At 28.8% G+C, this 12,531-nt stretch overlaps 2 protein-coding genes and 1 non-coding gene across 3 annotated transcripts; 2 read left to right on the top strand and 1 right to left on the bottom strand.

The window, feature by feature from the left end:
- Positions 1-540: 540 nt before the first annotated feature.
- On the top strand, positions 541-622 carry Trnal-aag (transfer RNA leucine (anticodon AAG)). The gene has a single exon. It is a non-coding gene; the product is annotated as a tRNA-Leu (tRNA).
- A 1,798-nt stretch (positions 623-2,420) lies between these two features.
- LOC130450458 (sorbitol dehydrogenase-like) lies at positions 2,421-8,722 on the bottom strand. The gene is made up of 9 exons (XM_056788839.1): positions 7,087-8,722; positions 5,230-5,263; positions 3,842-3,946; positions 3,723-3,782; positions 3,507-3,666; positions 3,271-3,455; positions 3,035-3,213; positions 2,754-2,875; positions 2,421-2,692 (listed from the first exon to the last, which is right to left on the bottom strand). Exons 1-9 carry the CDS (start codon positions 7,144-7,146, stop codon positions 2,521-2,523), a joined length of 1,077 nt encoding a protein of 358 aa, XP_056644817.1. The 5' UTR covers positions 7,147-8,722; the 3' UTR covers positions 2,421-2,520.
- A 2,058-nt stretch (positions 8,723-10,780) lies between these two features.
- LOC130450451 (pseudouridylate synthase TRUB2, mitochondrial) lies at positions 10,781-11,878 on the top strand. Its single transcript, XM_056788832.1, has one exon. It carries the CDS (start codon positions 10,869-10,871, stop codon positions 11,856-11,858), a length of 990 nt encoding a protein of 329 aa, XP_056644810.1. The 5' UTR covers positions 10,781-10,868; the 3' UTR covers positions 11,859-11,878.
- Positions 11,879-12,531: the final 653 nt, after the last annotated feature.

Here is a 12,531-nt window from a genome sequence, read left to right as displayed (position 1 = left end):
TTATAGATAATGAACATCGAAAAAAAATTTTAATGTGTGTATGTGCGTTAGTATGTGTCATCAGTATCAATTACTAGTCACGTGTTTTCTACGTATATTTTACAACTATTTTCGCGGTGCCACTGAGAAACAGAATTATCGGAGCTCAGCATCTGAGTTTCTTATATCACTACCCAGGAAAGTTATATTTATAGATATAGTAGATGAATACTAAAAAATAATCACTAAGATAATAAAATGAATTTAAAACAAAAGGTTTTTCTATGTAATTTTACATTTATATAGAATCTCAAATTGCCACAAATTAATATATAATCAGGGACACAGACAATATGACGATTTGTTGACTTGTGGCTAGTGACTATAATATTAGAATAAAATATGGACCAATAACATTATAATTATAAAATATTACCATTCTAAGAAGCCCTATAATATATTGGACAATTATTACATTTTATTTAACACCTCGTATAAATAAATAAAATAAAAATATTATAACACTACATCTTATATTAGTTATGGTTTTATTACCTTATCGGTAGCGTGGCCGAGCGGTCTAAGGCGCTGGTTTAAGGCACCAGTCTCTTCGGAGGCGTGGGTTCGAATCCCACCGCTGCCAATTTTTTTTTCCTATATATAAACTTTCCATAAATAATTAATGATAGTTAATTAAATTTAGTATAATATTTTAAAATAATTCTTACTAAAATTTTAATATTGTTCAAAAATGTTTTACCTCTAATCGAAGTAATAGTGAGTGCCATCTACAAAGAATTCTGATACTATTTTGAAATATGGTAAGAATGCGGGAAAAGGAATGTATAGACTTCGTTCGGCCCGCCTAATAGCAGGCTAATAGATAGTCGAGGAGGTGTACGGAATGTTCGACGAAGCTGCGGCAGTTAGATGACTATGTAAATATTTTATACACAGGTCACAGAAAGTATCATACACATTTTTTTCTACTATTAAAGTACTAAATGTAATTTGTTAGGATTAAATCAATAAATTTTTATAAGAATTATATTATTAAAATAATATGAGCAATTTCGTTGTTCAAGGTGAATACGAAGCTTTGTTAGAAAAAGAATTTTTACAATTTTCTTCATATATTATCCATTGCGTTGATATTATCATAATTAAATAAAGAAAACATTATTTTATTCTATTTTATCTTATTGAACACACTGTTTACACCACCATAACACTAATACTTTGCAAATTAATAGTAATTCGTATAATTTTTTTGTTTATTTTAGGTTTTGAATTATACAAGACATTTTTAACATAAAGAAATTACATAGGAACGGTTTTTGTTACCTTACATTAATTAACATTTCAAACGCTCCCCGTAAATATGTATAAGTGGTGTAATATCAGCAAATCAAGAATATTCTTAAAATTTTTTTACGCCACCTGTATTCTGATTCATTTTAAACGCGTTTCACTCAAAACGCAGTTGCAAAAGATATTTTTTGGGTGAAAGTATTGATTTTAGAACGTATCTGATGTCAGATTAGTAAATTATTGGAAATATTGAGTTCGTAACGGTTATCTCTTCGCTTTTCTGTTGTCCTGATCATCTATATCGAAATCTATTTCTCCAGTGATTGATTTGATTCCCTCCTATCGGTTTTTTAATTATTCAAGACGAGTAGTAAAGGAAATAAACGCGAAAAAATCATGTAATCCCGAAAATTACAGGGTTTTCTCAGAATTTCAGAAAATCGAATAATTTTCATGCTATTTTCTTTAAAAATCAATTTTGATCGGTAATCATCAGTAGATTATTTTATATCTGTTAGTTGGCATTACCAAACCAAGATGGACAACTACGAATGCGTTCCCGCGGAAGATAAGTCGAAATTTTCAAAAATTGTGCTCAGCTGGAATCGTATGCAACCTCTAACATCTTGATAGTACGTCGTATCGGGGTTGATGTATATTGCTGTTAACGTGTTTCGAGAAATATAATACCTAGTACCTAGTTTTCCGCACGAACTTCACGACCGAAAAGGCTCGGAATTTTCTCACCTCTAACCTTTTATTTCCTCCTCGTGTGGAAGTGCTACCAGAACGTGTGATAGTGTCTTTTACAGAGTTTGTTCAGTCTCATTATTTCCCGTGCGAAAAACCGACATTTTTTTCTATTATATGGGTAATTATCCTCCACACTGTTTTCCATCAATCTAGATTTTTGAAAAAGACTAAAAAACGAAATTTCAGTCATTTTTTAAAAGAATTGATTGATAGGTTATGATCACCTTGGTTTGTTCACGAAAAACGCACAACAATATGGCTGACGCCTAGTAGTCGTATCTGACCGCTAGATCGCGCTCGCGTGGCAGGGGAAAAACAATAACCAGGAACCATAAAGAAATTTTTATTGAGAACAAGGTGAATTAAATAAAAACAAATCAGACAAAAAATGTATTAACAGTAATACAACAATACTTAAAAAAATACTTAAATAATTATTTTGCGTCAAAAATTTAAAACAAAATTCATAGAACTAAATTAAGATGGTTTCCAGTTCGGATTAGCGTGTATAAGTACCTTAATGGGATTACCTTCTTGCGTGTGAGCGGTATTAAAGGCTTTCAACGTTTCTTCTAGTGTATAATGGTGAGTTACCAGAGGTTTCACGTTTATCTTACCAGATTGTACCATTTGAATAGACGTAGGATAGCTGGCGAAAAAAATATCGATTGTAGGAAAAAAATCGATAATCAGAAATTTAATATACTCACTCATTAGCGTATCTGAAGATACCTCTGATGTCTACTTCTTTCGCCAAAGCTTTACTCAAAGGAAGATTGATTTCTACCTTTCCCATTCCTACTAATACCGCGCAACCTTTGGCCGCAGTAGCCTACAACAACGAGTAAGATATTCGTCGTGATCTGAAGATAGTTTTACAACTATCCAAAACAATCCAAAAAACAAGTAGTAGAAAACATTGAAACAAAAAGGAACAATTTAATCTAAAGCTGGTAATGAATTTAGAAGTACAACAAATAATTTTACTTACAGCAACACAAATCCTGATACAGGATTCGATTCCAGTGCAATCGAATGATTTGTTGGGTTCTTGTCCCAGTAGTTCTACCACTTTTTTGATGATATCTTCTTCACTCATATTCCTGTCTATTTTGATGGTATAATCCGCACCTAAGTCTTTAGCCACTTCCAATTTCTTACTTATTACATCTGCCAATCACATTTTTCATATAATTGCGTAATTATTTTAAATAATTTAGTTATTACCTGTAATGACAACTTTTACAGCACCCATTGCTTTAGCCGCTAAAAGAGTCACTAGTCCGATAGGTCCAGCTCCGGTTATAAGACATACGTCGCCAAATTCAATACCGGCTCTTTTACAAGCGTGGACTCCTACCGATAAGGGTTCCATCAACGCACCTTCTTCAAGACTCATATTTTCCGGAAGTCTAAAGAAAATCTATTTAGTAAATTATTTTTATAACTTAACATAACCTTACTTAAAGCAAAAATCAGCGTCATGGACGTAGTATCTCGAAAGGTTACCATCATCTGGAGGTGTGGCACAAAAGAAAACGTCAGGACACAAATTATAAGAACCAGTTTTACAATACTGGCAACTACGGCATGGTACTCCAGGTTCAATAGCAACTCTATCACCTGTTAAATAAAAATAAGTTAATATTTTAAATTGAAGGTACCATAAATTAATTAACCTGGCTTGAGATGCTTGACGTTCTTTCCTGTTTTGACGACGGTTCCAGAAGCTTCATGACCTAGAGAAATTATGTTTATTTATGGAATAGAAAAAAAAAACGATTTATACACAATTTACCTATAACCATGGGCTTTTCAACTATAAATGGTCCACATCTTCCACCGATGTAGTAGTGAACATCAGAACCGCATATCCCTACTACTTCCATTTGAAGCAGAACCTCTGAAACAAACAGAGTTGAACTCTGAAGGAAAAAAACAACCACTTTTCTTAGTGTATAGCATTATAATGGCACACAAGAATATTCTTTATACAATGATTTGTCTCTGGTTATAATTTAATGACATTGACAGTGTTAACAAGTGGTAAGACCAATTTGAAAGAGAAATTGAGTTGGTTAAGGGCGAGGAATGTCGTTTTATTTCAAAAAAAGATGAAAATGTGCAAACCACGACACAAATAAACCTCTCAGTAATGATTACATGCATAGTTGTGTGGTTTCTATTTAAATTTTATTATAAACTTTCACTTTTGTAATAAAATAATTCAAAGCTTTTTTTGTCACTCCTCGTATATCAAAAAATATTCAAAAACTCATTTTAGTAATATTAATTAAACTTGTCTTCTCGTATAAAGCAATTTCTACTTTCGAAGCAGACTATATACTGTTAATAGCTTCGACCTTCATATTTTTTTGTTGATAAACGTAACGACACATTTTTTATTCAGAATTAAAATTTATTAGTCGTTTATTCATATCACGATTGTTTCTAAGCATATTCGTAGTAACCTTGACATTAAAATGTTTAAACGGTAGATTATCTATGTTAATAGTAAATATGTTTGAAACAATTATGTTCCTGTCAAGGTTAGATCGAGTTGAATAAAATTCGTTGTATGTCGTTTTTACTTAACAGTTGATAAAACTAGCACACTTGAAAAATAATTTAAATTAATGTTCCATTTAATTAGATTGTGGTTTTTATATATACATATCAGGCCTATTCGAAAACTCTGATATGATATCTGGTTTACGTTCACTGACATTCGAAACTGAACGAAGTGAAAGTGAACGGGTCATAGACACGTGATAGTGCGTATTTACAATCAGCTGGTTGATTCGTTTGTTTTTGAACTTTAAAAATTATTGATTCAGAAAATAGTTATATATAAAAAATTTCGGTTATTATTGTACTATAAAAATATAATAGATTTAGTGTAGAATTGTTTGATTTCAATGTAAAATATTTTGACAGTATTGACATACGTAAAATCTATTGAATAATTGAATTGAATAGAGGTTTAAAACACAAATCTATAGAGAACATAGAATAATTAAAAGAGGGCTCATAGACAAGTAAAAAAAAGGTTATTGAACCATTGCATTGCTAGTGAAAAGTGAAAATTTAGAGGAATTGAGGAATATATAATGGGAAAAAGGATTGAAATAGACATGAAAAGGTGAAAAGAAATAACAAAGAGTAAATATTGTTTAAAAAACTTACGGTTATCTGATGGAACTGGTATAGGTCTTTGTTCCTTAAAAATAAAAATAAATAGATAAATAGAAATATTATAAATTTGGCAATTTTATATCATAGCAATCCCCCTTTTTTGTTAGTGTGAAAATAAAAAAAATATACGATTTCAATGATTTTTTTATAATTTTACGGGAATAAAAAAATGCAAACTTATATTTAAGAGCTTCGAAGTTCATGTAAAGTAATTGTTGATAACTTTTTTACCAGTAACTGTTTAAAATTGCATATTAATAAAGCCACGTGTAACAATTATTTGTTTTATTTTTAGATTCGCGTATTTATATGTTGATAAATAAAACCTTGAAACGTGATTAGTTGAAAGTAGACACACCCCCATCGACAGATCTGGGTGTTTACGTATCATTTGAAATGACAATGATGCAACATAATAATTATGAATAACAATAATTAGATTCATTACTATAGTAATACGAGTATCAAGAAGAAAATAAAGAAATATTGAAAGTAAATTTAGAAAAAGAATCAATAGATTTTTGAAAGAAACTTTTTCACTTTTCGTCTATAACCTATGCTAATAATAACGTTAGGGATAATCTGTATACTTTTTTAACAATAATTTCGACTTATTTCGGACAACAAACATAAATTCATTGGTAAAAGACATAAATTAATTGACTTTTCAGAGAAACTTCACGTTTTGTCTATTTTCCATCTTGATAATAATTAAAATAACGTTAGGGACATTCTGTATCAATTTTTGACAATAAATCAAGTTATATAAATGAAAAGACGAAAATCAGTGAATTTTTCAAAGAAAATCTAGTAAGTTAGGGATATTCTGTATGTTCTTTACAATTTTTTTTTTGCAAAAAGACAAAAATAGTTTTTGAAAGAAACTATTCTACTTTTCGTTTATTTCCTAAATTAATAATAATAAAAATGACATTAAGGACATTCTGTATGTATTTTTAGCAATAAATTCGACTTATTTCGAGCAAAAGATGTAAGTTTGTGGTCTTTTCAGAGAAATTTGTTCACTTTTTGACTTTTTTCCTTCTCAATAGTAATTAAAATAAAATTCGGAACATTCTGTAACTTTTTCACGATTTTTTTTAAAAGACAAAAATTCATGGTTTTTCAATGAAACTATTCTACTTTTCGCCTATTTCCTAAATTAATAATAATAAAAATTACTTTAGGGACATTCTGTATATATTTTTTCAATAAATCCGACTTATTTCATACAAAATACGTAAATTTGTGGTCTTTTCTCAAAAATTTATTTCTTTTTTTGACTATTTTCCATCTCAATAGTAATTAAAATAAAATTAGGGACATTCTGTATCAATTTTTAACAATAAATTCAAGTTATATAAATGAAAAGTCGAAAATTGGAAAATGGTGGAAAATTTTCAATGAAAATCTACTTCCCGTATATTTCCTATAAAAATAATAATTAAAATCGAGTTAGGGACATTCTGTATATATTTTTAACAATAAATTCGCAAAAGATATAAATTTGTGGTGTTTTAGAGAATTTTTTTCACTTTTTGACTATTTTCCATCTTAATAACAATTAAAATAACATTAGGGACATTCTGTATCAATATTTTGAACAATAAATCAAGTTATTTCAAAGAAAATAATCTCCATTCGTGAGTTTTTTAAACAAACTTTTCTACTTTTCGTCTATTTCCTATATTTAATAATAATCAAAATAAGATTAAGGACATTCTATATATATATATATATATTTTTAACAATAAATTCGACTTAATTTGAATAAAAAATTATTTACCAGAAATCGGATCACTAAAATCTATTTAAAAAAAAAAATAATTAATATAAAATAAAACTTACAAGTCTTAAATCTTTGATGCCGTACAGCACAGCACTTAAATTGTCTGCATTGGGAGCCATTTTAAAATCTGAATTACCAAACAGTTCTCTCTACTAACAACACACAAAAAATGTTGAAATGATACTGAATGGAACTATTTTATACCCGGATAACGTTGACGTGGTACCACCGTTTCTGATAAATATTTTTATCAAATATGTTAATTGTTAAAAGAGTATAAATTAATTTATTTCGACAGGGTACGAAAAAAAATTCGTAGCTGGTTCTTCATCAACGTTCGTGTTGTTGGAAAGGGTAACCCAATAAATAATTAGTAACAATAAACATAAAATTCTTCCTCAAAACCGGCTGACTCATGAACGAATTTATAAGTTTTTGTTTTTCATATTTGGATAAATATTTTGTGGAAATAAAAGCAGAAGGGCGTGAATAACATATTTATTTAAATAGTTAACGGGTGATGTATGAATGTAAGAAATATTACGATAATAACCAGGGACGTATCAAGATTATTTAAAATTGGAAAAAATAACACAAATTTGATTATAAGTAATGATTTCTTAAATTTAACATGTGGATATTAATTTTAACGTCTTGGATGAACGAAATCGACGAAGCTATTAAGAATAGACGGAAGAATTATACGAGAAACTATCACAAACAACAGGTCGAAAAAAAATCGGGAGAATTTTGGAGGAAAGGCAAGGAGTAAAAAGAAAATTAACCCCCACATTCTACAACAATTATTATTAAAAAAATTATTATACAGTATGTCACATATACAGAATTGAATTATTAAACAATCATAGGTATTATATTAAAAATATTGTACAATTGACTTACTAAACTTGAAGATATTCCGAAGCGAATCATCGCGATTTGATAACAAAAAATTGTTTAGAAAATATGAAATTACAAAAAAAAAGAGTTATTAAGAATGGTTCGATTATGGTTCTAGATGGTTCTATGATGGAAGCAAGGCAATAACAACCGATTTAGACGAACAAATTTCGCCCATCATGGGGACCAATTCTATTTTTTATGGATCATACCACGGCTTAGGATAGTTATATAACATGTAGAAGAGGTTGGAAGTTTCTGTATGAATTGGTCAGCTTCTGGTCGCATCTTCAATCTAATCTAACATCTGTGTAGCATATTGGAAAGATATTGAGGCTGTTTCATAAGGGAAAATGTAGATATAAAATTAAATGAACATACTACACGTTTTTTATTAAAATGTATTTTAAATTCTAGTTTTATGTTATTTCCGGCTCGAAGGACCATGAATTAGGGTTGAATTACATCATTGTTTGAATGATAAATATAAATATGAATGACTTTATAACTGTTAAATATTTTAAAGATTTTGGAAATATTATCAAAAAATGTAAACAAAGATTCATTATCGGATTAAATGACATTTACTTAAACTGATATTTTGCTTAAGTTATTTATAGATACATAATTTTATATAGATATTTGCCATAGTAACAGTATCAAATCATTGATATAAATTGTAAAAATCATAAAACTTGAAAAAGACTTGAGAAAATTTTAATAAACATGTAAAAAACTCTTACCAATTGTTAAAATATAATTCTTATATGAATGAACAAAAAATATATTGAAAGTAAATAATGTAGTTTTGCTTTAAATGTACTTCAAACCATTTCAATAAGATTAAAAACACGGTAACAGACTTAATAAAATATGTCTTGCAAAACTAACTTTACAGTCAACATGAAAAATAATTCCCCATTCCTCCCCATTTTAAGAAGCCTTTATACTCATCGAATTTAAATAGTTAATAATAATAATAAGAACAAAACACTAAGAAATGCATTAAATTTGACACAGCGACACTGTCGACTGTCGAACCAAACTAAATATTTTATCTGCTATTAAGCGGTTTCTAGTGATCCTACTAAACTGGTAAAATTCACTACTTTTGTAGTACATATGGGTATAATAAGCGCTTTTTTTAATCTCAATTTAACTTATGAAATTATTTGATACTTTTCATAGCCCTTCAAGAGAAAATAGGTCGATTCGACGATTATTTATATGTAGTATAAATCAATTAAGATCGTTTTTCAGTTAATGTTTCTATAAAAGTGGTTTTAACTCATTTGAATTAAGAAAAAACTGAAAACAAAAGTTTTTATTTATGAATCAACTTAAATTTCTCATTTTACTCCTCTTTCCCCTAAATTTAAATACAGTAGTTAAAGGCGATGGTACGTGTAAGATCGCCTTTACGTATGTTTTACCAACTTTCTCGGCCAAAATATCAAGAGTGCAATTCATAAATATTGAAAACCCCAAACTATAACCAAAAATATATAATGATTGCAACTTTAGATAAGGACTTGTACGTATGAGATCGTTTTTAGGTTAATCCTTTCAGATGTCTTGTCACTTTCTCGGCCTTCAAGTGAGAATGAATCGATTCGATCATTTACCCCACTTTTCCCTAAATGTGAATAAAGTAGTCAATGGCGATACTTCCTAAATTGAACAGGAATATTTCGTGTTAATTGATAATAAATTTTGAAAGCTGATAATTAAATAAATAAGGCTGTTGACTTTGCCCACGAGACGAATATTTGTTTTTAAAATTTTATTTCGTATATAAATAAATCATGACTTATCAAAAATGGAAGATTTGTATACGTCATAGTTAAATTTCATGTATCATTTGCGTACTTAGATCGGATTCTATTATATAACATTATGCAGTTAATCTATTTCCCAACAGCTCAAAGTTCCTTCAGTATTTATTTTTATATGTTGTTGTATCTCGTCACTTTTCAATTTTATAAGTAAAAATCATGACATGGTTAATTTTCTTCCACAAATATACCTAATTTCAAACCTTCTGAAGAAGGTATCTTAGTTATCGAAACTTGTATCTCTATCTTAAAATCTACAGATAAACAAAATCTGTACTAAATTTCAATATAATAATCATAACAATAATAAAAACTTCTTATTGGTTTCACTTGCCCAGTTTTTTTATCGTTTTTTCATAATTTTTATAATCAACTTCTTGTGTAAATATATATTCTGGGTCAAAAACAGCACTGTCATCTTAACCTATGACTGATATTGTATACGATTTCTAAACTTATGTGTAATGCATAATTTTACCATGTATTAAAAATTCAATTACCAAAAGTGAACATCGTATTATCAATTATAATTATAAACAATTTCAAAAGTTCAGATTTAATTAGTTATTATCAGTACTAATTCAAAATAATCTTAAAATACCTTTGAAGCAATTGTTATTATCAAAACAAAACAAATATTCGACATATTATTTGAATTAATCAAATAATGAAATTTTTTTAGTTTAAGACATATTTTTGTTATCATACATCCTATATAAATATCAAAAAAATATATCATTAGTGAATTATCGTACTAGTACCTGTAAGGTATGCAACCAATTAAACTCTATAATGACTTTCGAATTTCAATAATTTCATTAAAATATGCAATAATGAAGAATGAAATTTAATTTTTATTATCACAAAGATATTTCTTTTAAGATTCAAACCTATTAAAAAAGAATTTTTAAAAAGTGAGTAGAAAAAGTTTGCCGGATTTTATCAATAGGAACTGCTATTATGCAACTCTAAATACACAATAGCATTAATATAATTCGTCCAAACAAGTATTTCAGATGTTATGCAATACAAAATACAAATGACATGAATGAGGTTATAGTTTTTATATCAACAATAAATGTGCAATGTATTAATATACTAAAAAAATGATAACAGCTGATTCCGTACAATTGTGGAATGCTTTGAAAGGTATAATTTGTGTATATAAACCTGCAGAAGTATCGGTACGAAATTTAAGAAAGAAACTTATACACAAATTGTGTACAGATCTAAGTGAATTAGACGAGAAACTTAGAACGCCATTAATTAATCAACAAATAACCTCTAATGTGCCGCTAATTTCTGAAACTACGAATCCAACAACAAACGAAACTAGCATCACACGTAGTTTAATAGAGAATGAAGTTGAAGTTGAAGAAAATCCGACAGTAGATTTAAGTTACCATCCCTTAGTAGTTGGACCGAGATATTTACACGAAGATTTATCCGTAAGTTGGTCAAATTATTTAGGATGGAATACAAGTGGTGTTCTTATTTTTGGACTAAGAGCAGGTACTCAGTTTGCGAAATATATTAGAGAAAATAGATCTACTAGAGCTTATAGGATCAGTGGAACTCTCGGAAAAGCCACAGATAATGGTTTCAAATCAGGAAAAGTTGTGGAAAGATCGACATGGAAATTTATTAAAGAATTTCATATACAAAAATTTCTCTCCACTATGCAAGCTTCTCATCAACAAAAGATATTTGAGATGTACGGCTTGGATATGCAATCTCAATTAGCTTATGAATTAGCTGTAAAAGGACCCATCCGACCAGCAAATTCCAAAATACCCATTATTTATGGAATAAAGTGTATAGATTTCCAAGCCCCTAATTTCACTCTCGAAATTCAGTGTGTAAATGAAGACGAACAATTTTTAATTAATTTGATTCACGAAATAGGATTGAAATTGCATTCTACAGCTCACACAACCGGAATTAAGTGTATTAGGCATAGTTGTTTCAAGTTAGAACACACTTTGTTACCTAAACATTGGACCCTCGAACATATTGTCAATAATATGGATATGTGTAATGAAATGTTGAGAAAAAATGAACAAATACTTAAACAAACTAATGTAGCATTGAATTAAATATATAATTTTAATAATTAGATCTGTTTTTCATTGAAAAAAATTCACCTCATCAATCAAAAATTGAAATTCTTTGGGTGTCATTAAAAGCATTCAGGGGAATATAGAATTGTGTTAGATAGTTTTGACATTAGTCACTTTATGCGGCAGACAGAATGAACATGACCCGCTGTAGACGTTCATAAATATCAAAATTAGTTCACCTTGTTAAGAAACCTTGAGAATGCCAACTATTACCGAGCTCTTGACGTTGCAGTTAACCAACTCTCTGTTTTAACGCGCTGAACGTCTTGGAATTTCAAAACTTAACCTTACTTTTCTAGTGTAGTTTGTAGTTGTAATTTAATAATTATGAATTAAATAACTCGAAAAATGACTTCTCTGAGTGAAAGGATGATAGAATTTGTTCGTGTTCATGAGTTTTTATATAACATACAGACGACTGGATGAATGATGAATACTGTAATTATTATTTAATGAGGAATGTCAAGTTATTAATTAAGACATATTCCTAGATGGCGATATAGTAGCTAGAACGAATAACAACGTTATGAAAAATCTAAATGTAGTAATCTATGGTTCATGTCCACACTAAAATTGTATTACTGGTTGTTTATATATTAGTAATCATTACACAAATTATACGTTTATATATCTATTTCATTTATAGAAT

This window comes from Diorhabda sublineata, chromosome 1, assembly GCF_026230105.1.
Source record: "Diorhabda sublineata isolate icDioSubl1.1 chromosome 1, icDioSubl1.1, whole genome shotgun sequence".
Lineage (NCBI taxonomy): Eukaryota > Metazoa > Arthropoda > Insecta > Coleoptera > Chrysomelidae > Diorhabda > Diorhabda sublineata.
Note: the sequence above shows the minus strand (reverse complement) of the source record. Positions and strands in the feature narration are given on the sequence as shown.

Bases quoted from the DNA above. Each gene is read 5' to 3' on its own strand.
- LOC130450451 (XM_056788832.1), top strand. From the start codon at position 10,869: ATGATAACAGCTGATTCCGTACAATTGTGGAATGCTTTGAAAGGTATA.
- LOC130450458 (XM_056788839.1), bottom strand. From the start codon at position 7,146: ATGGCTCCCAATGCAGACAATTTAAGTGCTGTGCTGTACGGCATCAAA. The intron at 5,264-7,086 runs GTAAGTTTTATT...TTTATTTTTAAG, and splicing joins GCATCAAAGATTTAAGACTT to GAACAAAGACCTATACCAGT. The intron at 3,456-3,506 runs GTAAGGTTATGT...GATTTTCTTTAG, and splicing joins GACGCTGATTTTTGCTTTAA to ACTTCCGGAAAATATGAGTC.